Source organism: Dysidea avara, chromosome 7, assembly GCF_963678975.1.
Source record: "Dysidea avara chromosome 7, odDysAvar1.4, whole genome shotgun sequence".
Classification (NCBI taxonomy): Eukaryota; Metazoa; Porifera; class Demospongiae; order Dictyoceratida; family Dysideidae; genus Dysidea; species Dysidea avara.
The window spans coordinates 7,851,334-7,878,768 of NC_089278.1; the positions used below are offsets into that span (position 1 = coordinate 7,851,334).

Genomic DNA, 27,435 nt, shown 5'->3' on the forward strand with positions numbered 1-27,435 from the left:
TAGTTTGTACTTGTCCATTGATAATAGTAAAAAAATGTATGCAAAATACACAAATATTTTTCACAACACATGACTTGTTTGTAGTTAGCAAAGTCACATTAAGATGTAGCACAACACTGTGGAAATGGAGTACATCCAGGTTTAGCACAAGGTTTGGCTGCATTAGTAACTCCTTTGTTCATCTCAGATTCTCCCCACACTACAGTTGCTTCAAACTTGGCTTTAATCTAATGAAAAAGCATGATTTGTTGTAATACGTATAGTAATATAACTGTATATAATCAAGACACAATAGTGTGTTAAGAGAACTGGAGCACTACACTTGGGGTACATATATATATACATATTGACAGGAAATAGGAAATGCAATTTTCACACATGCATATATAGCTCTACGATCTCTTTACCAATTGCATTTTAGCTGCCCACTAGGTAGGGTAGGCTACTCACCTAATTTTTATTGAAATTGCTCCAGCCATTCTTATGATATAGGTGGCTGAATTTTAACTTTTATTTCTTTCTTAAGGGATTTTCATGAGCCAAAATGTTTCTCCTTTCTGCACATGGACTTAGTACTATAAGCTTACCGTAATTATCTTGAAAGTTAGTATGGATAGAGAACATGATAAAGGTGAGTTTATATGCCAGTATTATGGATACTTTTCATGTTAAAAAGATTGATCTTTTGTCATGGTTTGTAAAAGCAGTATTCCGATCCTAATATTACCCTCAACATTCTTCCTTATTAATAAGATTTTAATTAGCCTTATATTATAAATAAATAGTAGCACTGTTATCTGCTTTATTTGCCCATTTGCTTTCTTTACACACTTTCAACACGGTGTAGTAATGAAAAATTAAGTTAATTTCTGTATATAACATACATTCATGTCCTCTACAATAGTATATATGTTTAAAGGTAATTTTCTATGCAACCTTACCCTATACATTAAATGGAACGACAGTGTTAATAAAAGTGTAGGTAAGATGAAGTAATTGTGCACACCCCAGCTTTTCTTACCTCACAGACACTAACTACTTCAGTAATACCTGTGCTAATGTGTAGATTGTGCAGTAGTGTAAAGCATTCATCAGTAAAAGTGGAAGGGAGGTATCACCCCTCATTTCTACTGTCCATGATTAGTAAATCAATTGGTCGGTTGGTGAGTGAGTGAGTGAGTGAGTGAGTGAGTGAGTGAGTGAGTGAGTGAGTGAGTGAGTGAGTGAGTGAGTGAGTGAGTGAGTGAGTGAGTGAGTCAATATATATACTTCCAGGTAATGTTTTGACCAGTTTTCTTTGGCAGGATAATGCATACTATTTTGTGATCTCTACCTGTACCGACTACCATGTGTAGTATCTATTCGTGCACTTTACTACCAATTACCTTCAATACTTTAGCTTAGTTTTCATGCATTGCAGAGTGGCTTTTAGCAGAAACTTATTGAGCATGCCATTGTGTTTTGAAGGAGGTTAACTAAGTACTACGTATGTTAATAATGGCTATAATAAATCCACTGGATTGGATTAACACCTTCAGGGGGGAAGTTAGGCAGTTGTTGATGGTTAGTTCAGAGTGCACATACATAGATAAGTTATTTGTTTTATTATTATGGTCCTTCACTTCAGAAATGCTGTACAAGTGTCTCCATTGCAATGATTATGAGCCTGCACTGTAAGATTTCACTAGCATACATACAAGTTCTGAGTATAGGCCTTTACTATAGTACGTTCACGTTGAGCTGAATCCTCAAAAACATTTAATAACTCATGGATGCAATTACACACAATCTTGAAATTTGGCTCATTTGTACAATCTTGAAATGCTGCTTGATCCGCTGCTTGAAATGCTCTTGTACAATCTTGAAATGCTGCTTGTACAAATGCTGCTTCATTTGTACAATCTGTACAATCTTGAAATGCTGCTTGATCCGCTAAAAATATTTCAAAATCTTTTTGTTCAAATGTTTGACATAATATTTACGGCCAATCAAAATTTTCACAATACATTTCCTATGGGGAAGCCATATAAGTACAGTGTCCATTACAGCTCTTTCCCGAACTTGTAACGGAGCGAAACCGTACGTGTCTGTTTTTGACACCTTTGCTGTTACCAATAATCATCTGGTTAGCTGAAATGTTAACTCTGGTTGAGAAAAAATCTTTTAATTTTTAGCTGTTTTTCAGGATTCAGCTCAACGTGAACATACTATATATATATATATATATATATATATAGCATTCTTGTATGGAGAGTATCTAATAATGAACCTATTTTTCTATCAGATGTCACCCTATTTAAGTATAGTTTGAATGTACAACTTTGGTGTCAAGATTCTGACCATGTACATTATGCACTTATACAAAATGAAAACAATTAATGTGTAATACCAACCTCATCAATTGTTTGTACTATTTCTTTGTATGGAGATTCTTTAACATTAAGTGGATTGAGTTCACCAGGATCCTCATTAAGGTTGAACAGCAATGGAGGATCATGTCTAGTTTCTTTTGCAGATCCTTTGCACATATCATCAGGGTAGAAGTTTGGATAATCTCCTCTGATGTAGTAAAAAATATCACATGTCATAATATACTGCCTACTGCTGGCTATGTGGTATATATGTCATGAACCAATATAAAATCAGTGACCAGTTTTAAAATGGGTTACTTGTTATAAAATTGAAATGAGTCAAGCATGTACAACAGACAAGGCTCCAAAATGTTGTAGATACACACATTTATCTAGTTTATCTCAACTAGCCTTGCGACTAGCTGTACCAGCTATATACAGTACCTCAACATTTAACATTTTGGGAATGGGTTGTTGTTGTTGAGTAGAAACAGAAGAATAAGTATAGGTAGCCACTGATTGAAAGTGTAGGATAATAACTCTTCACAGCTATTAGCTACTAGCTACATAGGTAACTAGTCCTGAAAGTACTTACTTTACTATTAGATGTAGTTCAAGAAAGTTTCATCAGTTTCTGAAAACCACTTTTTAAGATGATTGGTATATTCTAATGGAGCAGTCAACATGTTAGCAAGTGTATACTTTGAAATTAAGTTTATTACCAAAATGATTACCTGTTGTTTAAAACAACTTTTGGTGGACAAACCTCATAAATCACTTTCCTTTGCTATGAAATCAATAAATCACCCAGAATTGCTTTTCTAGCACCTAATCAAGCGTGGTATAAGAGAAGCACGAAAGTTAGGAGCCACCCCTACATTGCAGGAGCCTCTATAAAACTACACACTGCTACACTTTACATTTTATACAAAGCATGAAAATAAGAAGCTGTCATTTATGATCGATGAGTGTTAATAACTGCCATCCACTGAGCACAGCAACAGCTTCAAAATGGACTGGATTAAAATGGATCAAACTTTAAATCAGGTTAAGTTGTGGCTGTACACAATCATTATGTTATAGTTGAGGCACTACCATACATGTGCACAGCACAAGGGTGTGTGTCAAGAGGCTAATACAGCACGACGCAAATCTAAGTGCTGTATTTGCCTTGAGACACCCCCAAGTGCTGCATTTTGTACACACAAGCATAGGCAGTGCTTCAAGTATTATATTGTACTTCCTGGTCTTCTTGCTTAGAGTGTTCATCTCATGTGCTTGAACCACTTTAATTTTTGGTGTTCAGGCTAGAAGCAAGTGTCCATGTAATCCATTTCTAGTTGTAGAAACAGCTGGTAGAATTAGTGCTGGCTAGTTTTAGTAATTTAATGCATGTGATCAATTGTGCTGGGGTTGTTTTTGTGGCATTCCTTGCACAACTGCTCTGCATAACTGTACTGGATTTTCCCAAGTTTGCCCAATTATCCACATAACTGTATTTGCCCAATTATGCACATACTTGTACTGTATGACTCATACAGTACAGTTATTTACTAATTGGCACTGTATGGAAATTATAGTATCTAATCCAAAACAGCCAAGCTGTAAAAAAAGTGTGCGGCCCTCAGAAAGGCTATGGTGAAAAAAGATGTGAAATCCAAGGTGGCGGCCAAGAAATGGCTGTGATGGTAGGTTAATGGTAAAAATTTTAATAATGACAATTTAGGTAAATTTTGTGAAGCGGCACAAAAATTCAACTGAATTGTCGTTATTAAAATTTTTACCATTAACCTACCATCACAGCCATTTCTTGGCCGCCACCTTGGATTTCACATCTTTTTTCACCATAGCCTTTCTGAGGGCCGCACACTTTTTTTACAGCTTGGCTGTTTTGGATTAGATTTCATTTCTTTTTGTATTTGTATACCCCAATAGGCCGGCTTTGGGACTTTTTTAACCTATCTTTTTTTCTTTACTACAGGAAGAAGAAAAGATGAAGTAGATGTACTTTAAATATTTTATCAGTAAATGTACAAATTATATATACTGTATAATACATATGTGACCGGATTTGCGAAAAGGGGTCTTCCACACACATCCAATTTGCCAACTTTGACAATTGATAACTTCAGATTGGAAAGAGCTATTGCCTTGATGTTTGGGCAGTGGTGAGCACCACTATAGCTGAATACATGGTGAAATTTTCAGGTTAATATGTTACTTGAACACTGAGTTATGGTCTCCAACGTTTACGGAATTGGATGTGTGTGGAAGACCCCTTTTCGCAAATCCGGTCACATATATTGATTACAGAAATCTCTATGGTGGTTTCTTTGTAACTGAACACTCTACAAGGTGACTTCTTCTAATTGCTCTCTCTACAGGGTGAATTGTTTGTAGCTGAACGATCTACAAGGTAACTTCTTCTAGCTGATCTCTCTACAGGGTGATGTGTTTGTAGCTGAATTTTGTATAGGTGATTTGTTTGCAGCTGAGCTCTTTACAGAATGGTTTCTTTGTAGCTGAACTCTCTAAAAGGTAACTTCTTCTAACTGATCTTTCTACAGGGCAATTTGTTTCCGGCAGAATTTTCTACAGGGTGATTTCTTTGCAGCTGAACTCTCTACATGGTGGTTTCTTTGTAGCTGAACTCTCTACAAGGTAATTTCTTCTAGCTGATCTCTCTACAGGGAGATTTGTTTGTAGCTGAACTATCTACAAGGTAACTTCTTATAGCTGATCTCTCTACAGGGTGATTTGTTCGTAGTTGAATTCTGTACAGGTGATTTGTTTGCAGCTGAGCTCTTTACAAAATGGTTTCTTTGCAGCTGAACTTTCTCTAAGGTAACTTCTTCTAACTGATCTTTCTACAGGGTGATTTGTTTGTAGCTGAACTATCTACTAGGTAATTTCTTCTAGCTGATCTCTCTACAGGGTGATTTGTTTGTAGCTGAATTCTGTACAAGTGATTTGTTTGCAGCTGAGCTCTTTACAGAATGGTTTCTTTGTAGCTGAACTCTCTACAGGGTGATTTGTTTGTAGCTGAAATCCCTACAAGGTAACTTCTTCTAGCTGATCCCTCTATAGGGTGATTTGTTTGTAGCTGAACTCTCTACAGGTGATTTGTTTGTAGCTGAACTCTCTACAAGGCGATACTTCTAGGTGATCTCTCTACAAGATTCCTTGTTTCTAACTGAACTCTCAACAGGGTGATCTGTTCATAGCTGAACTCTCTACGTGGTAGTTCCTTTGTAGCTGAACTCTCTACAATGTGACTTCTTCTAGCTGAACTCTCTACAGGGTGACTTGTTTTTAGCTGATCTCTCTACAGGGTGACTTGTTTCTAGCTGAACTCTCTACAGGTGATTTGTTTGCAGCTGAACTCTCTACATGGTGGTTTCTTTGTAGCTGAACTCTCTACAAGGTAACTTCTTCTAGCTGATCTTTCTACAGGGTGATTTGTTTGTAGCTGAATTCTCTACAGGGTGATTTATTTGCAGCTTAACTCTCTACAAGGTGACTTCTTCTAGCTGAACTCTCTACAGAGTGATTGATTTCTTTTGCAGCTGAACTCTCTACATGGTGGTTTCTTTGTAACTTAACTCTCTACAGGGTGATTTGTTTTTAGCTGAACTCTCTACAGGATGATCTGTTCATAGCTGAACTCCCTATAAGGTAACTTCTTCTAGCTAATCTTTCTACAGGGCGATTTGTTTGCAGCTGAACTCTACGTGGTAGTTTCTTTGTAGCTCTACAATGTGACTTCTTCTAGCTGAACTCTCTACAAGGTGACTTGTTTCTAGCTGATCTCTCTACAGGGTGACTTGTTTCTAGCTGAACTCTCTACAGGTGATTTGTTTGCAGCTGAACTCTCTACATGGTTTATTTCTTTGTAACTGAACTCCCTGCAAGGTGACTTCTTCTAGCTGATCTCTCTACAGGGAGATTTGTTTGTAGCTTAACTCTCTACAGGTGATTTGTTTGCAGCTGAACTCTCTACATGATGGTTTCTATGTAGCTGAACTCTCTACAAGGTAATTTCTTCTAGCTGATCTCTCTACAGGCCGATTTGTTTGTAGCTGAACTCTCTACATGATGGTTTCTTTGTAGCTGAACTCTCTACAAGGTGATTTCTTCTATAGCTGATCTTTCTACAGGGTGATTTGTTTGTAGTTGAACTCTCTACATGATAGATTCTTTGTAGCTGAACTCTCTACAAGGTGATTTCTTCTATATAGCTGATCTTTCTACAGGGTGATTTGTTTGTACCTGAACTATCTACATGATGGTTTCTTTGTAGCTGAACTCTCTACAAGGTAACTTCTTCTAGCTGATCTCTCTACAGGACAATTTGTTTGTACCTGAACTCTCACATGATTGTTTCTTTGAAGCTAAACTCTCTACAAGGTGATTTCTTCTAGCTGATCTTTCTACAGGGTGATTTGTTTGTAGCAGAACTCTCTACAAGGTGATTTCTTCTAGCTGCTCTTTCTACAGGGTGATTTGTTTGTAGCTGAACTCTCTACAAGGTAACTTCTTCTAGCTGATCTCTTTACAGGGTGAATTGTTTGTAGCTGAACGATCTACAAGGTAACTTCTTCTTACTTATCTCTCTACAGGGTGATTTGTTTGTAGCTGAACTTTCTACAAGGAAACCTCTTTTAACTGAGCTCTGTACAGGGTGAATTGTTTGTAGTTGAACTATCTACAAGGTAACTTCTTCTAGCTGATCTCTCTACAGGATGATTTGTTTGTAGCTGAACTATCTACAAGGTAACTTCTTCTAGCTGATCTCTCTACAGGGTGATTTGTTTGTAGCTGAATTCTGTATAGGTGATTTGTTTGCAGCTGAGTTCTTTTACAGAATGGTTTCTTTGTAGCTGAACTCTCTACAAGGTAACTTCTTCTAGCTGATGTATCTACAGGGTCACTAGTTTGTAGCTGAATTCTCTACATGGTGGTTTCTTTGTAACTGAACTATCTACAAGGTGACATCTTCTAGCTGATCTTTCAACACGGTGATTTGTTTGTAACTGAACTCTCTACAAGAAAACTTCTTCTAACTGATGTCTGAACAGGGTGAATTGTTTGTAGCTGAACTCTCTACAGGGTGATTTGTTTGTAGCTGATCTCTATACAGGTTACTTATTTTTAACTGATCTCTTGAATTCTGTTCAGGGTGACTGCTCTATTAGGATGACTGCTCTATTAGAGTATCTCGATCTCGCACTTGCTACACCAAGTTGGATTTCGTGTTATAACTCCGTGGCTTTAAGTCTGATTCTTCTACACCATTGAAGAGCTTATCTAAGATGATAACTCCATCTGTACAGCGATTTTCAAAGCATTACCCCAAGTGGCTTATCTGGTAGACGTGGCATGCATAATAATAATAAAATAAAAAATTAGCTAATCTCGATTACATAATTGTTACACACAGTTGATTTTTTCGTTGTATCTTCCTGGTTTTTAGCTTGATTTCTTTGAAACCACAAAAGGTTTGAGGTTCAATAGTTAACCTATTCATCCACCGATTTTCAGCTTCTTCCCATACGCGGTTTACCCTGTAGGCGTGACAACATATTGGTGTTATTTTTCGTGCATAATCGCTCATAACTCTTTGCCTGTTTATGGTATTCCAGCCAAAGTTGGTACCGAGATGCGCCTTTATACCCCCGTTCTGTGTGCCAAATTTCAAGGCAATCGGATAACGCGTTCGCGTTTTACAGCAGTTTTTGTAAGTGTGCGAAAAGAGGAAGAAAAATAAGAAGAAAAAAAACGAAGAAACTAAGCCAATTTTTGAAGTCGCATATCTCAGGAATTCCTGAAGCGATTTCGCTCAAATTTGGAATGTGGAGTACTGAAGTTGGAGGGAATGTACACAGCAAAATTTGTCTTGTTTCATCAAGGCAGCACAGAGCTACGGAGGTGCGAAAATTGCGTTTTCTTTCTTCCTGTCAATATACTCACGGGGTTGCGCGCCGGCTTCTTGGGCCGCACGACACACTACCGTGTGTCTTGATGTGGTGGCAATTTGATTCTCCCACACAAAATACAATGGTGTACATTAAACATTACATGCTAATACTCATGCAAGATACTTGGCATACACTTTAAAAGAAGGTTACACTGCTTAAGGTCATGTAAAGTGAGCAAATATTCTATTAAAATTATCATAAGTATGGTAGTACTGTATGTTAGGGAACATGAAGGTTTGTACTGTCTAACAAAAAAAATATTGATAAGAAACCAGCTTCACAATACCTTTATGGTACCTTGGCAGTATTGGTTAGGTACACGGCCACCCACAGGGGGGGAAGTTTTCCCCGGGCCCCAGCCTGAAAGGGGCCCCAGGAAGGGCCCCTTGAATACCTGTTTAAAAGATCGATATACTCTAATAGAGCATACAGATCTAGATACTCTAATAGAGCAGTCACAGTATTCTTCAGAGGAGCAGTGTAGCAAGCTTATAAATAAGGAGATATGGTTAGTGAGGGGTAGTTATTGTCATTGTCAGCATGTAATGACCTTCTTTTTTTTTTTGGTCTTCAACTTACAGCTTGGGTGAAGTTGTGATTCAGAATGGAAACCTCTGGGGCCCCACTTTAATTCTTTGCCCTGGGCCCCTTAATTTCTCTGGGCGGCCCTGGTTAGGTATAACTAAACCCAAAAGTGCCTTCAGTATGACCCAAAATGCTTCTAACAGGTTGATACAGAATTTCAAAAAATTGTGCTTAGTGGAAGTTTCCATACCGACTGACCGGCTGACTGACTTGACTAACTGACTGACTGACTGACTTGACTGACTAACTGACTGACTGGCCTACCTGCCTGTCTGCTTACCTGCCTTCAGACAAGCATAACTCAATAATGGCTAAGGCTATACAGGCTTGATTTTTCACTGTTAGACCTCACTACAGCTTGACAGGTGCCTTTTGGCATATAGCCATCTGTGAGTATTTTCTTGTTTTTAACACTGGATTTGAAGTTAGGCATTTCAGTAAAAGTGATTTGCATTGTGTATCATTTTTCTATGATGGTTTTTATCAGCAAAATTTTAGGTTATGCCCATCACTTTAGGGGGTGGGATCCTTACTAAACAGTACTACCACACTGCTTGATACCAGTTGACATTTAATCCCTAATAGACTGAATTAGAGAATTAGTGTTATAACTAGCATATCTTCGGCAACCTCCCTTGTTTCACTACTTTTATTTCTATGATCCCTTATTACATTTAATTTTTTGGATTGGCTGGTTTTATTAGAGTATCTCACTCACATTATCAATCAATCATAATGCTATGTTGAGAAACTATTACTTGTGTGTAACCTGGAACCCTTTTAAATAATGTGTCCCTCATCATAGGCCTGAGGTCTTTGAATCCCCAATGCTTTGAGTAACTATGTTACTTTATGAATTAAAAGTGGCTTCTTTATCGCCTGGAAACCTTCACTGGTATACTCTTTGCAAAGTTATCCAATAATCAAGAAACACAGTCAATGTTATACCATCACTTGTGTATAAGCATGCTTTGAGACATTGTTTTCTTCATGATAACATTGTTATGAAATAGTCTGGTCTAATTTTTAAACCTTAGGCACTTATGTTATTTGGTATGATATTGTTGAGAATATGAAGCTAGGTTAAGGGTTTTACCACAACTATTGCACAAGTTTTTAGTTTGTATAAGTCATTATATCCTGTCCCTTATACATAGCTGTCTTTTAGCCAGCAATGATGTTTCATCTTGACAGCTAACAAGGAGTATACCTTTAACAAGGAGTGAAACTCTCATGATGATTTGTTCTTTTACAAATACAAATTTGACATATATGTAGAACAACACTTAATTTACCCTTTAGTGTAATAGTGGGCCTTGTACTCTCTGTATCTAATAGCATAGATACCTACATCAGGATCAGGAAAGGCTGGATAGTAGATGTAACTCTCTCGATTGCTCTAGAGTAAACAGAAATATATTCTTGACTATATGTATACATGCTCACATGTACGTACATACATATCCTACCCAATAACACAATAGTAAGATCAACTACATAGTACATATTACACACACACATATTCACTGAAGTAAACACACTATAATCATTGCACCATACCATTTTATCCTCAAATAAAATCTGAGACATATCAACTCCATCAATAATTCTATCACTAGGTATAGGAATATCTGCCAACTTTGAAATTGTAGGAAACAGGTCCACTGTAGCTGCCAACTATATACACATAATGTAACAACAGTTATGGCATAAAAACATTACTATTATTATTTTAAGTCCCTGTGAACGTTGTAAGAAAAAAGAAAAAATCAAAGCTTTGGTTGCAGGAATGGCTAAAGCAGTTTCGATTAAATTTTGAGTGTGGCTTTCCCTACCTGGCAGATAGCTATATATAATGTAAGTATGGTGTGCTTTGGAGAAGAGGCCATGGAGCTATACATGTGTGAATTTCTTTTCCTGTCAATATATACCCACAGTGTAGCATGCTGGCATTCTTGACCACATGAAACACTATACCATGTGTCTCTTTCTCTGTAGGAAAATGAAGAAAGAGACTTATAATAAAGTGATCTTAGTTTTACTAAATTTAAGAAAAACTTATCAGTAGCTCATTGAGTGGCTCTTCCAAAAGGGGTTCCATAGTACCCTTAGAACCCTCCTGGATCCACTCCTGGTTTAACATATACAGGCTAGTTGTTGATGCAATATGTATAAAGAAGAACTTAACTGCTAAACGTCTATGTAGATTATATATTTATAAGGTACTAAAATGTGTGTCTTCTTTATTGATAAAATGGCTATTTCATCACTATGAGACTTAGCATCTTAGACAATTATGTTAGCAGCTTTACATACCTCTGAGGTTTTACCAGGTTTGATTCTACCTGGCCACCATGCAATGGCAGGTTCTCTCATTCCTCCTTCGTAAGTAGTTGCTTTACCACATCTTAATGGTCCAGCATTGCCTGCTCTGTACTCTCGAGCTAGTGAAGGTCTAAAAACAATATGTTAGCACATTTATTAGTACACTACCCACATAATTTCAATGCAAGTTGCATATGCATGCATGTATATTTATACACAGAAAACGATCACAGGAATATACATGATATGCATGCATAGGAGCAAGTAAATATCTTTTATGTTAAGCTAATTGATATCGCAGCAACTCACCCATTATCTGCAGTAAAAAACACAAAAGTGTTTTTTGAAACACCTGTTTCATTTATAGCATCAAATATTCTACCCACTTGCCAATCAAGTTCATTCTATCAGTAACAAAATATTAATGTAGTACATTGCTGTGCAGGTCCATCACTTACTAATGCATCACCAAATGGTCCTCTAATACTTGAATCAGTAAACATCTTGCCAGCAAACTGAGGACGGTGGGTATGTTGAAATGCCATGTATAGAAAGAATGGTTGTTCTTTTCCTATAACATAACAATTAAGGTTTCAATCAAATTAACCCTGTACCCACCACTGATATTTATCATGGGCTATAGTAGGAATTAAATTTGTGCACATAAGGTAACAATTTTCCTTGCTTTAGTACTTTTTATTGTAATGATCCTAACTAAATTCTTACACTAGAGATAAAGGGATAAAAGCCTTCAACGCTGTGACTGTGGTGTGAACTTTCATATCTCTGTATCACCCTTGACAACAATTTGTGGCATACAATTCCAAACATGTCAGAGCTGAATTATGCAAGTTAACACTACCCTATTATACAGGTATATTCTACTGCACCAGACCTATATATCAGACCTATTAAAACTGCACCAGACCTATATTATTTCTACCCAATGACACAAATGTGGTTTGGTCACATGAGACTAATTGATAATGTGCATTGTATCACATGGATAATTTATATGAATACATACCAGCCATTTCATGGATAAAACCAGTAGCAGCTGTGCTGTAAGTTTCTGATAGTTTCAGGAAATCTGCTGGTTGTTGGACTATTGTTTCATCCTCATATAAAGGACATGGAGTAGTCTCTGCAAGTGCACACATGTACATTATAAGATTAATAAATGTGACCGGATTTCACAAAACCAGGCTTCCACACACACAAAATCAAACTTACGATTTTACCAGAAATGGATTGCTGGTCTAATACACTATCATATTTCACACTGTACTTCCTTCAGCACTGACAAGTCTGGTTTCTGTAGCAGCTCTCTTCTGACCCTGTCAAAGCCACGAGTGTGAGATTGGCACCATTAAATGGCCATGGCTTTGTGATAATGGTGTGTAGTGAGCTGGGACTTCACAGAGAGCTCGCCAATAGTGTTCTCAGTCAATTTGGAGTAATTTGAGGGCCATGGAGGGCCATGGAGAGCCCAAACTTGGCCTCTGGATTCCAATCGTCTTCTTACTCCATTTTATACCCGTATATTAAGACCACCGTCCACCCCCACCCTCCCACCCTATTACTACCATCTGTGATATTATTACCCGCTCGAAAAAAGCTGCTCAAAACAGGGCAAATTTTGGGTATCAGAAATGTATACACCCACTCAGTGATAGCTAGTGAACAGATGAACAATTGGTGCAAATTTTGTTTGCACAGCTGTAGGCACTGGGAAGTTATTACACAATGATTCCTTAAAATCGCCATATCTCCTAACAAAGCTTTGTACGTCGAAGCCTTGTTTTGTCAAATTCAGTCACAAATGTGTACGAGTACATGCCTATATTGCATATGGTGCAGTAGCAAAGTGGTGTTAGGGGATTAGCTAGTTTTCTGTTCTTCCAATTCATTTAAATCAACAAACTCATTCTTTTTATCTTAATGCTGTAGAGAAATCGCATGCAATAGTAGTGGGTAACAGAAATCCAACAGTTTTGATATTTGCTGCTTGATCCCATAGACTTGGAGAAATAAGTATATTACGAGTAAACAATTCCACACTCTTTTTGGTATTGAAAAAGAAGAACTGTATAAGTTGTATATTAATGAATGCACTATAGCATCAGGACTGTGGCATGTTGATTGCATTAATATAACTTATATACCAACCAGTCATCACACATAGGTTCCAATTAATATTTATCAATACACTTCATGACATACACACTAACATACACACTAACATACACACTAACATACACATGTACACATATTTGTATGCACATACCTGGGACACCTTCACCATAACATGACTCATTAGGATAGAAGCATATGGTGAAAGGACACATGTCATGAGAATATGGTAGCCCCTAGAAAATGTATATGCAATTGAGTTATAGGTCACAGTGCATAAGTATACGTATATGATTATCCTTTAATGTGTTTTGATTATGGTCATTTTATGGATTGTATTTAAAGCCTGCTAAATTATTATTCACTTTTCAAATTGTCTTGAATAATGTTATAGCTGTTGTGTTGACTTGGTGGGTGTTCCTTTCTTATCTGGAAATGTCAGTGCATTGCTAGCTAGAGTAAAATAGTTGGGAGACCATTGTAGCTGTATTGACCCACCCTATACCATGGGGTAGGACATACATACTTTATAGTGTAGAAAATACTTAATGTGACCTAACATAAGCATAATACCCAAGTAGAGTGTACTAGATGTGTCCACTATTCCTGGTAAACCAGATTTATACTGCAGTGTATTCCAATACATGCTGTGCCCATGTAGCACAAATGGAGAAAAGATCACTTTTGATACAAATAATCTGTTACTAATGCATGTTAAAAGAAGTACACTATTAGGATGCCACAACAAATGCTTACCACATAGTGGTCAAATCCATGTTTAATAGGAAGATATTCTTCATGTAATCCCACACCCTAATATAATGCATACATCATAAACTCATGATCAACCAAGACATACAAGCAATTTTACCAGTGATTTTCAGCATATCAGCGAGATTAATTATACTTGAAACATACAATTGGTTCAGAGATTGGACTGAGAATATGCTAAAATATTTTGTAACAATAGCTAAATTAATTCAGCAGCAAATAATTAATTGCTCTCAGTTTACATCGACATAATAGTTGTACTAGTGCAGGAGAGAGTACATAAGCCAGAGTAGGTTTCCTCAAAATGGTAGTGATATAGTCTGCTTGTAACGAGAAGCATCTTTGCAATCAATCAGTTGCTACGGAAAGTACAGGTAATAAGCATAATATATAGCCAACACAGCCAAAGGGAAGCCACATCATGCTATTGTAAACTGACACCTTGCGTTGTCAGCGAAAAGAACTGGAACACAAAGGAGGACAAAGGCAAGTCCATGATGCATATATTGTACATACTATGGTTGGAAAAAAGGCACATCTCGGGACGAAGTGACATCGAAGAGCGAAGAAATCAAGCCCATAACCTGAGTTAGTATAGAGATGCTCCTTTTCCGTTACGTAATTGATTGTTGGAGCATATGTTCTGACGCAAAATTACTTTTATGGAATTCCTGGTGCCATACTTTCTTTTAATGCTGTGTGCACTGGTTCATTTGTCATAATAAAACAAACAAACAAGTATATATAAGGAAAATTAGGAAGTTTAAGTTGGATCAGGGATCAAATTTAAAAAAAAGTAGTGAAACAAGGGAATAGCTAAAAAGTGGTGAAACAAGAAGGGTATCTGCAAGTATAGGCAACCTTCCTTGTTTCACCACTTTTAGCTAAAACTACTTTTTTTTCTTTGATCCCTAATCCATTTTAAAATTCCTAATTTTCCTTCTAATAATTGCTTAGTAGCCAGCTTTCGCCATAATAAGCAGATCTAGACGGCCATTCTGGCATTGACCCTTCACATTTGCTGTCATTCTCACACATATCAAGAAGTTTGCAGACATTTGCTATACTTTTGTTCATGGCAATTCCAATACATTTCGATTGAAAAACCATTAAGATTAAATTTAGTATTGTGTACCGTCTACCTCGAGTCTGTGTAGTAACTTTCCGAATTTGATACGTGCAGAACAACTCTCTGCGAGTACAATGATGCAAAAAGAAGTCCAATTCACAGAAATTGTGTTGTGTAAAAATGGCCTAAACCGATCGGGTGTAGCAAATTTCCCCATACATTTTGTATTAGGTGTTTCGGGGGCATGAAATAAAAGGTGTAATAACCCACGACATGTGATAGATACCTCAGATTCCAAACCAGATTTGGAAAGAGCAGTGAATAGTGATTAAGATGAGCTATAGCAGAAGGAAATCAGAGGAAATTTAAGCTTGTCATTTTAAGGTTGAAAATCACTTACCTTTTCTATTGCAAATTTAATGATGGATATTTGGAAAGGAACGTTCTGAGCTATTTCGATGTCTTGACAGCCATTATGCATTAGTGTTACAATGAAACAAAAGCACTGTGAACTAGTTCTGCAGGTTAGTTTGTGAAAATTACAGTGTTCCGTGATTGAGCAAAATAGTGTCCGTGCCATGTAGCAAACTTCTTCATATGCATATATCAAGCCTTAAATACTTAATATCATGCTAGTGCTTCTGTGGCCTCTTGAATATTTGGAGTAAGGGCTCACTGAAATACCCTGGTGTTCATAATAGAAATTCTCTATACTAATTCACTGATTGATCATGAACTCCATCGTACTCTTACTCTCAAAAGTTATCACTTGAAATCTGACATGCAACTTGGTGATATATTTCTTCAGCATGTGTAACTGGAGTAATTATCAGTATAGTTTAATTTGCACTTATAGAGGGATGTCAAGGTATATTCACACGTATAATCACCACAGTTATCAATTCACAATGCTTGGCAGTATCCAGTTACTCCTGTACATTATTTTACTTCTCAGTGCTGCTCTCTGTGCTGTTTAGTCACACTTTAGTGGCATGCCAATACGTCACTTGTGACTTTGTGATTGTTGGCTATAAATTTGGTGGGTGTACATGGGTGTAACTAACTATGCACAAGTCTATGCACACAAAAGCTGTTTTAGGCATAATTCAATTACTATATATAGTACCCAGGAATTACACATTAATAAATGTGGGTTAGTTAAAAGCACTTTATTCTATCTCATGCAGTAGAATCTAATGCTGATAAGATCACTGAGACTATGAACGCAGTGTTCAGACAACACCTAGCTGATAAACAGATTTCTTTGTTCTTATCTGAAAGCTGAGATTATGCATAATACATCTGATTGCTGTAATAGAGTATTTGCATGACTGTTCTGTCAGTCTATTTAGTGGCTTTTTGAGATCTTGGATAGAGATGGGGTTTAGCTACACTCAAGTTAACGAACTAAAGGCGTCTTTCAGTGATCCATAGCTCCTCACTTTTGTGCCAGTGACTGTGCCCTACTTTTTAAATTGGTAGAGCCAAAGGGAGATGGTTCAAACCCTGTGGCTTTCAACCTGTATAGTAAAATGATCCCATAAATACTTCTCAACAGGTAAACAATTCTAGGTTAATGATAGTCAGAACATGAATAATTACATAAGTGTGATACATTTGTAATGGCCGTGTGGTATTAAAGTAATACTCACTACATTTTATATATTTACAAAATGTCACTTGACTCACCAGATGCCATTTGCCCACCATTCCAGTACTATAACCAACTTTTTTAAGTTGAGCTGCAATAGTTGTTTCATTTAGTGGTAAACCTGTCAAGTGTATAAACACATGCATAAGGTATCGAGTCACTATGATTAATAATTATAAAAAAGGAATTTAAATAGTGCAAATTATTATTGATATCATTAATGTACTATTTAAAACTCCTGTTATTGATCGTCACGGTAACGACCCAATGATCAGACTATTCATTAAATTTAAACCTATGGCTTAAATTCTCTTACACACCCACAGATTAGACTACAATTTTTTTAAAGTATGGTAGTAATGTAGTTATAGTAGGGACAGGAGTGCATCGAACCCTATGGACAAGGGAGCATGTAACTCCGTAAACAGCGAAGTTCAAACATGGCTGCTGTGTACTATAATAAGTAACTTATAAAATTTCCTAATTAGGGGAGGCGCATACTCGAGTAGTCATGTTTCTGCTACGATGAAGCGAAGCTATGGAAATGAAGTCCAATGGCACGATGGAGGAATAGTAGCACAGGCTTAGCAGGACAGTCTTTCTAGTCACTAATCACGTAAAATCACACGAAATTGCTCCACTTGACTATTCCAAGCTCTACCTTTGACTCGACGATCTTATCCCTACCAGGAGCACATTAGATCCTATGGACAAGGGAGCGTGTAACTCTGTACACTACCAATACTACGGGCGAAAGTCAAACAAGGCGTCCAGTACTACTATATATGTATATAATTAGTTAAATCATTCTTACGCACAACAGGGATACACTGAATGGGTTGCTACTCCATCGTCTTATGTAAAGCTGCTTCAATAGGAAACAAGAGATATGAATGATGGCATTACAACATAACCCTGTGAAAAATCCCTACTTTGGCATTGAAGAAAACAATTGTTATGACAAGCCAATGTAAGGATTCTCTCACAGGGCTATGTTGTAATACTGTCATCCATATAGTTTATTTCACTGGTTTTTATTGCTCGAATCCTTATTTCATTTTTTAATTAAACAAACTAGTGATCAAAAAGATAAGCAGTGAGGCAAAAATTTAATTTGCAACTAATTATAGCAAATAATTTTTGAGTAATTGAGTGCAATCAATTTCAATCACAGAACAACTGACCTCCCAATCCACCACATGGAAGTACTCCTGGCCATATTCCAGTCCTTGATTGGTACCTTCCAGTTAGCAGTGATGACCTACAAGGTATAACACGACATACTGGCCAATAATAGCACACAGTCACTGTTTTGACATGGACATCACTTTATTTTGCAAGCACCAAGCTTACAGCCAGCTTTGGCACTTGCTTTAAATCCCATTTTTCTCCTTCACAGCCACATTGGCAATTATTGCAGAAAAAAGTTGTAGTTGGAGGTATCATGTAGGGATGCACTGATACCAATATTTTAATTGGTATTGGCCATTTTTGGTGGTATCGGATCGGTATCAGTTATGGTTTAAGTGACCGATACCAAAACCGATAGTTTGTATGACATCATTTAATTTTTTTCAAGATGGTGGCATACATAGCGAGTGAACATATACTCACTCTGGAATGCTTTACCAGCAGACACTGCTCTGGCACCCAACTTTGAGTTTTTTAAAGATAGATTGGAACGTCATTTTACAATCACTACCTAATTAAGAACAATTATTAAATTATAATATGTACGTTATACTCTTTCTGAGTCTGTACATAACAGATAAATAATAATAATAAATATTAATAATATACCCATGAATTACTTGAAAGAAAGAAGCCAGTGATTATGCTTGTTAGTACAGTTGAATGGGCAGTAAACCACGAAACAAGTTTCATTGAAGTCATGCGTGATGACAAATTGATTGTCATGATTCAATTCATGATGGCCACAAAACCAACAAGCAGTGCTATATATAAGACATTTGCAAATATATTTGGATTGTTAAACAGCAGTGGAGATATCGCCTGTTTCTTGTAAATAATGCCTATCTGGCAAAATATCAGTATTGGCCAGGTATCGGCCAATTTTCCACCAAAATGTACCAGTATCAGATCAGCTGGTAAAAAGTGGTATCGGTGCATCCCTAGTATATCTTGTATAATTTACATAACACACTAATTGAACACTTTTTGAACTTCTAATATAACACACATAAAATGGTCTGCCAGATTGAATACATTATAAACTTTTACGATTTAAACTACTGTAGGCCTTTCATTTAGAAGGTAGCAATTAATATGGTTAATAGTAGCTCATACAATGGTCAAGCATTTGTGTTTTAAGGTATGGAGTTTAAAATCTTGAACAATTTTTTCACACATGTTTTTAAAGTGCAGGTTGACTGTCCTAGTAGCAGGCATGGAGCAAGCATTTGTATCAAGTGCTTATAAGCACTTGGAAAAAGGGTTAAACACAAGCACAAATGCTTCAATAAAGTAAATGCTTCAAGCACAAAATGAAGGACAATAAAAGTGCTTGATATAAGTATTTTTTGAAATTCCTACTAAATTTGTACTTTTCTCTGCCATTTCTGTACAATTGAAAATAATTCTTACTATGATGCCTACTTATATACTGCAGGAAGCCAAAACATCAAATGAAATAAAATACTTTGTTTGCTAGCACATTTTGGCTATCAAATGTTACGCAAAAATTCTAGTTTAACAGCAGGAGGTGAAGGCTGGCAGCCTTTGTGCTTGAAAAGTGCTTATAAGCGCTTTTTGCATAAAGGGCTTAAGCACCAGCACAAGCACAACTGAAATGCTTCAAAGCAGCAAATATGCTTCAAAGCACTTCAAAAAGCACTTGAAAACAAGTGCTTAAAGTGCTTACATATAAATAAAAGTACTTAAGTGCTTGCCCCATGCCTATCATGACCATGCATGCAATTGTTTGGTTTAGCCTTATCACTCTGCTTATTACTCTGCCTTATCACTCTATGCATTGTATGTACTGCAGTTGGCGAAGAGGCATGTCCTGGGATGAAGTGACATCAAACAGTGAAAAAATCCAGCCCATACATAGCCTTAGGAATTGTCGAGTTATGCTTGACTGAAGGAATCAGTTAGTTAGTTGGAAATTTGTTTAATAGAAATCTTTAAAAATTCCGTAGAAACTTGTTGGAAAGATTTGGGGTCGCTCTGAAGGCATTTTTGGGCTTGGTTATGCTTAGCCAATACTGCCAAGCTGTTTTAAAGGAAAATTGAGGCTGTTTTTCATGTGATTTTGAAGAGCAAGAAAGCCCAAAACTCTATGATCCCTAATATACTGTAACAGTACTACTGCACTGTATGATATGAAAAATTGTGTTCCTCTAATTTCTTCCTGTTAATAATACAATGTGACATGACATACTTATACCTAACCAAATATGTGGAAAAGTCATATATCTTCTATATCTTCTATATATATATATATATAAAGCTGAAAAGCTGTCTGTCTGTCTGTCTGTCTGTCTGACGGTCACGCTGCTTACTCACCAGACTTGGCGCGAATCGACATAGTCTGTGCTGATAATGAAGCGCTCATCATCCGCCTACTCTAAGATTGTTATCACGAGTTCACGCGTGCTTCCGTTCGGTCTCTACAGCGCGTAGAAGGCCAAGGTGTAGAGAAAACTTGAGCAACATTCCTTTGAAAACCACAGCACATACTGTTCAAGTGGTAGAACGCCTGACTAGCGTGTAAGAGGTCGTGGGTTCAAATCCACGTGTTGACAGATTTTTTTTCTTTCTACTCAGTACCTTTTTGTGAACACTTTTTAAAAACACGACTTTTAGCTCATCATATCTTGGCATGCAAAGCACGTATCGAGGCGGGACTTTAGCGAAATTAAACGCCCATCATCTGGCAACTCGAGTGTTGTTGTAGCAAATCAATACGTGCTTTTGTTCGCTCTTTATAGGGCGATGAAGGCACTGGTGTAGGGAAGGATCAATGAAAAGTTGAGCTACATTCCTGTCAAAACCACTGATAAACAACTGTGGCGATTTGTGCACCTCCCTTAACCCCAAGTTATTATAACCAGCCAGGGTTCAATCCCCGCCTAGGTCATAACTTTTTTTTTCACTTTTGGGACCTTTTTGATGCACCTTTTTGCTCTATCTGTTCCATGCAAGTCTTCATCTACAAACTCTTATGATCAGTTTTTCAGCACTGGCACTGAATTACCTCACATAATAGGGACTCTTATAGCACTTTTGGGACAGGGCAGACAAATTGCCAACATATTTGTCCATCTGTGTGTTGGTCCAGTGTGTTGTATTAGAGTAGGTAAAAGCTTCTTTAACCAGTATCCAGAATATCTACATCTTTGTTTTAAGCACATAGGTGTGCACTGACATGAAAAACTGTTTGTTCAGACTTACCTCAATACTGCTGTAGTAATAGGCAGCTTGCATGATTGAACAAATACTACTGTGCATCTGAAAAATGATAATACTGGAACCATGCAGATCCATAGTTTACACCGAGGAACTGCATCTGACCTGGCACAACTGTTTCACTATCCTGCTTACATGCTTTCACTCTAAAGATTCATACATTACCTTATTGGTCAATTACACTGCAGGTGTTTCAAAACTGGGTTTTTGTATGGCAAGAGGTATATGTGTCACTGCAACATCAGAACTGAAAGTGCATAGGACAAGTTCTGAACTTTTGCTTGCCATGCAGTAACTATAACTGCAAATTGTGTTGACTTTAAATTATGCTCAAGTTCATTTCTCTTTGTGACAGTTGGTAAGGTAAACATCAAAATGTAGAAACTGAAACTGTACCGTGTGTACACAACCTGTATGTAATGTAGGGTATACTGTATACAATTGCCTTAGCTCGCATGCAGTTTAACTAATTAGCTAGCCTTGCATGCATGCTTCACTATAAATTATTATGTACTGCATAAGGATCATGTACTTTAAAGCACTATCGACATACATGCTACACAGCAAATATAGGACACTAATATTTATGCTTGGTTCCCAATACATTAATTATTGTTGCATTAGTTCTCATGTAAAGCAGCAAAGGTTTCGTTTGTTCTATACAGCACGTTGAAGTCACTGGTAGGGAAGATGCACTGAATAATTAAACTACATTCCTGTCAAAACCACAAACAATAAACTTTAGTGTTTTGCATCATTAATGACATAAGAAAACCTCATGCTCTTTAAAAAATGTGACATTACCATGTACCCTACATAGCTACATTAGCAGTGCTGGTGTTTAATGCTTAGTCCCTCTTCGTGGCATTAAAATGTTTAATGTGGAGATGGTCCTGCACATAGGGCAGGTACCAATGCTAGTACTATTATAAAAACAGTCAGGTACAGCTGAAATAATTTATATTTTAATATTATTTTTTGACCTGCAGGGTAACATAAGTCCATGAAACATGATAAACTTGGTATGGCCATAGCATGCACATTAAATTGTTGACTTACTATCTCAAGATGCCCATGATAAAGAGTATAGCACTACTTGACTTCATAAGGAAAAGTATAATTATATTTATATTATATATTTTATAGTTATAACACGCTTACGAGGGATATATATGACTAAAATATATGCACGATTCACGAGAGCGTGCAGCGCTCGAGTGAGAGTGCGTATATTTAGTCATATCCCGAGTAATCGTGTTATAACTGTTATATTCTACACCCTAGTAGATGAAAACGATTATAGATAGTAGGTTATAGTGAAACAGCACCTCCTGGAGATGGAAATTAACAGAAATTCTTGATGGATCAGACGTTTTACACTTTTAATGGTGCCACACCCACATAGTCGCGATTAGTGAGTTATCCATGAAGGAGACAAGAGTTAATCAAAACTTGTTCCAGTTTCTGAGGTGAATAATTGTTGGTTGATTTAGGCGCTAGTATTAGAGACTTGTTTACCATTTAGATAAGGATTTCACGGAATGTGTGAAGTTACACCATATATGGTAAGCGTAGCCACAAAGCGTGGTATATCAGTTATATACCACAGTTTGCTGTGGTATATCAGTTATATACCACAGCGCGGTGCTTTTGATCTCAACCACAGGTGTGGTATATAAATGTATATAACATGCATATGAGGGATATGACTGAAATAAGCATAATCCCGAAAACACACATTTTCAAGGGAGAGTGCATATACAGTGTATCTCAGTCATACTGCTATCCTGAGTAATTTTATAACTGGTATATTCTACACCCCAGTAGATGAAACAAGCAATTTATAGTGAAACAGTACCTGTTAGTGATTGAAATTGATAGAATCATTGATGGATTAGGCATTTGAGAGTCTTTAGCAACTCCACGCCCATCACTGAATTATTCACGAAGGAGACAATGGTTTATCAACAATCCTCTCAGCAGCCCAGGTGTAGGTGCTGGTTATTATAGACTTGTTTACCATAATAGGTAAGGATTTTGCAGAATGTGTGAAGTTACACCATATATGGTACGTATAGCCGCAAACCATGGTAAATCAGTTATATACCACAGTGTGGTGCTTTTGATTTTCACCACAGGTGTGGTATATTTCTGATGTCCATGCAAAAACAGCCATGATGTAAAAAAGGATGTGAAAGCCTGGGTGACAAAGTTGTGAAATCAAAAGTGGCAGCCAAGGAATAGTTGCAATGATGGTAATGTTATTAAAATTTACATCATTGCACCTTTGATGTCCAACTTTCCCCCCAGGCTTTTGAAGGCCACACCCTTTTTTGCAGTTTGGCTGTTTGCAGGATTTCACTTCCTTAAATATCCCAAGCCAGCTGGTCAGTTTTTTGTAAGGTAGAAATTAAGTGAGCTGATCAGTTGAGTGGTTCAGTGGTGAAGGGTTTGGAGGTCAGTGGTTCAAACTCTGGACAAATATTTTTCTACATTTTGTGCCTTTTTAATTCACAGTGACAGTAAGCATTTTGACCCCCACAATTTTGCATCTGGTTAGTTTTCTCCTTGTAATTCTGCAGCTGTCAATGAGATTTGCTTTAATTGCAAAAGGTTTGAGCTATGATGGTTCACCGGTTCACCTATGCAAAGGTTGAGTTTCAATACTGTGCAGGTGTGACAAATTTAAAATATTGTCTTTTTAGCTCAACTAATTGTCCATAACTCTGTGAACATCCATCAAATTTAGCGCGTGAATTAGCCTTAATATTGAAGTAATCCAAATTTCAAGGTGATTGAGCTACAGATTTGACAAAATTAAATTCTCAAAATTACTAAAAACATGAAAAAAATTAAGCTAAACTTTGAGGGCTAATATTTCATGGATGTATATATATAGTTACCTTGCACAAATTGGGTATGTGGGAAGCTGAAGGGTTGGGTGTTTGCAGTATAAAAACCATTCCATTTGGAGTCACTGCACAGAGATACATATGCAAGAAAACTGTGCTTTCTTTCTTACTGTAAAATATACCCATGGTGTGGCTTGCTAGCTTTCTTGGCTGCATGATACACTACCGTGTATTTTGATATATCAGGGACAGATCCATAGGGTTCCATGGAACCCCTTTTTAGAAGGGCCTTAAAAATTACTTGATGAGCTGCTGACAAGTATATACTTCTTGAACTCAGTAAATATAATTAAGTTTATCATTCAAAGAAATACTTATTGTAAACACTTATAGTGGCAAAATACTAATTTCACCAAAGCTGCTACCTCACATCTTCATATGCAAAAAGTGCCTCTTAAAATATTTATCGTTTTAACATTTTAAAGCTATTACAACTACTTCTGAATGTATTTCTAAATGCCCACTGGTAAGATTTATTCACTAAAGTGCTATAAAATATTACTACTAGGTAGATGCATGGACTGATTAACAGGCTCCAGTGTGGAACCCCCGTTATATATATAAACTGACCTTGATGGACTGCATAGAGAACTAGACGAATAGAAGTTCATAAACCTCAAACCCTCTTCTGCCATTTTATCCAGGTTAGGTGTTGTTGAAGTAGGATGACCATAACTTGCAAGATCTCCCCATCCAAGCTAAAAATTTGCATATATATTATAAGTATAGAAAATGCATCTAGCTATACAAATCACAACTCATTTTGCACAACTAAACATTAGTATTTAGCAGGCATAGCTTATCAACCAGTGAACTGCAATCAACTGCATTGTCACTGCATGCAGTAAAGATTTTGATAGTACAGTGAATGTATTTACAGTACATGGCTACATATAGTAGCTGGTACTATTCTAGCTACTTTCTGTGCATGCATATGTCTGTCTGATTTTCACATTAATTACTGGGCCAAAATTTTGCACCTACTTTAGTGTTCACTTTTTGAATGGAAATGGTGGATATGGAATAAAGATGTGCATGTATGTATCTATAGCTAATTCACATTCAACCAGGTAATCAATCTACATTAAGAGAGAATTTTATCATGCAAAATGCAATTCAGGCCATGGCATGTGCAGCAGTGCTTGTCAAAATGATTTCAATTATGGAACAGTGATTTGTGTGTCATTATTAATGGCAGACAACTTTCTTGGGTACCATCTCTTAAATATCTTGGGGTTAATATTGACAAGAACCTGACTTGGCAGAAGCATACTTGATATGTTTATCAGAGGGACCAGTCTAGGCTGCATTGTCTCCATCATCTGTGTCCCTTATCTAATGAAATGTTGGGCAAGTTGTATTGTACCTTTGTCCTTCCTATATTGGACTACTGTGATGTCGTGTGGTCACCTTCAGCTTGAATGTATTCATTCTAAGCTTTTGTTCATTGATTCCATGCAGCTACACACAGTATTTTGCACCATACTATGGCTGAACGTAGAAGATTTCATGCTGTCATCATTGTTTATAAAACTCTTCACCAGCTCTCACCAGACTTGTAATTACATCACAACTGTTACCTCCCATATGCATGTTGGAAGAAACAGTCATCACCTTTTCCTACCAAGAGTCAGGCCTACATATAGCAAGAATAGTTTCTACTATAAAGGTACACAAATTTGGAACTTATCAAATGCCTCACTTTACGCTGCAGCTACTCTTGGACAATTTAAACATTTATATAAGTCATATTTTTAGCTAATTGTACTCGTATGTATGTTAATGTAATTGTTAACTAATGTGCATATGTAATCATTGTATATTATGTATAGGCCACTGGGTGTATCCATTCACTGGACTGGACTACTGGACTGGATTACTGGACTGGACTACTGGACTGGATTACTGGACTGGACTACTGGACTCAAGTTTTTTTTGTTTGTTTGTTTGTTTTCTTGCCTTTTATAGCCAAACTTAAACCACAATAGTGTTTTAGAAATTGACACCATTTACCATGAGACATAAAACTTGCACATTACTCACAAAAACTGCACTAAAACCTCAGTGTAGTTTGTCATAAAAAATAATTTGGCTGCTGCTAGCGATGATACAAATACTATGTATGCACATTGTTATAATGCATCTGTCTGTCTTCCTTAGCCTTCCTTTGTAAAACAGCACACATTGACATAAGTTGTACAATATGCATTTACATTATGTAAGAAGAAATGATAATATAGCATCACCTATAGTCTTTCAGTAGTTTGCACTGCTTTGTCTGCTCTTTATATTTATAGTGCTTGTGAATATATAGCAATGAGTGCAGTGTTACAGCTAGGAAGGTATTAATTAAGGCTGCACATATTTAAAAACAACTAACTACATTAAGTGTAACGAGAGTTCAAACAATTAATTATGAAGTCATGCCATTTAATAGACCACTAGCTTGATTATTATACAAGACAAGACATGGAGAGCCTGTCATGTGGTATACTACTTTGGTTGAATAAGGTGTTTGAGCAAATTTTATGTGAGTCCAGTAGTCCAGTCCAGTAATCCAGTAGTCCAGTCCAGTGAATGGATATACACCCTACTGCACTGCTATAGTTTTCTACTGATGCAATCTTCCCTTTATAAAATATTGCAATTCCTTCTGTTGTTGATGTCTAGATGTTTTCAAGCGGATATCTTTGAACCACTCAACTATACTGCTGGAGGGCAGCCATACAAGACAAATTAACTAATCATCTAGTTGGGTGTAGCATTGGCAAAGCACACAAGATTCTTACTTACTCACAAGCCCAGCCTATATACATATGTACACAGGCGTAACTTGTCACGTTACATAAAATATCTGTGGCATTGCTTACATCATCAGCAAACAGTAGGACGATATTAGGTTTCTCCTGACCACTTGTCAAGGTGATACACACACCAACTAATATCATCACTTTTAGCTCCATATTAAATCCTACTCACATACTTATACATTATAAAGTATAAAACAATTGGCATGCTTACTGTTCTTGATCACACTTTCACGGAAAGGGCGATCCTTTGATTGATCTTGTGATTGCCACCACGTGACAGCAAAGGCGTGGCTGATTGCAGTGGTCGCACTTGTGAAAATCAACCAATGAAAGGTGACCAGCAAATGCAAACAAATCGTCCGCTATCTGATTTTTCGCGAGCAAAATAAAACCGTCCTGGGGTCTGTTGTACGGAACGG

The 27,435-nt window shown here is 36.9% G+C and overlaps 1 protein-coding gene across 2 annotated transcripts; it reads right to left on the reverse strand.

The window, feature by feature from the left end:
* Positions 1-27,435, reverse strand: LOC136262001 (arylsulfatase A-like). 2 transcript variants are annotated; one of them, XM_066056130.1, is made up of 15 exons: positions 27,228-27,435; positions 27,077-27,177; positions 24,777-24,904; positions 18,048-18,124; positions 16,902-16,984; positions 14,129-14,185; positions 13,527-13,608; positions 12,267-12,383; positions 11,698-11,810; positions 11,549-11,643; positions 11,231-11,369; positions 10,475-10,591; positions 10,210-10,313; positions 2,394-2,559; positions 1-227 (listed from the first exon to the last, which is right to left on the reverse strand). In XM_066056130.1, the coding sequence occupies exons 2-15, from the start codon at positions 27,167-27,169 to the stop codon at positions 99-101; spliced, it is 1,500 nt and encodes a 499-aa protein (XP_065912202.1). In that variant the 5' UTR covers positions 27,170-27,177; positions 27,228-27,435; the 3' UTR covers positions 1-98. The 2 variants fall into 2 exon arrangements, with proteins under 2 accessions (XP_065912202.1, XP_065912203.1); XM_066056131.1 differs by lacking the exon at positions 27,077-27,177.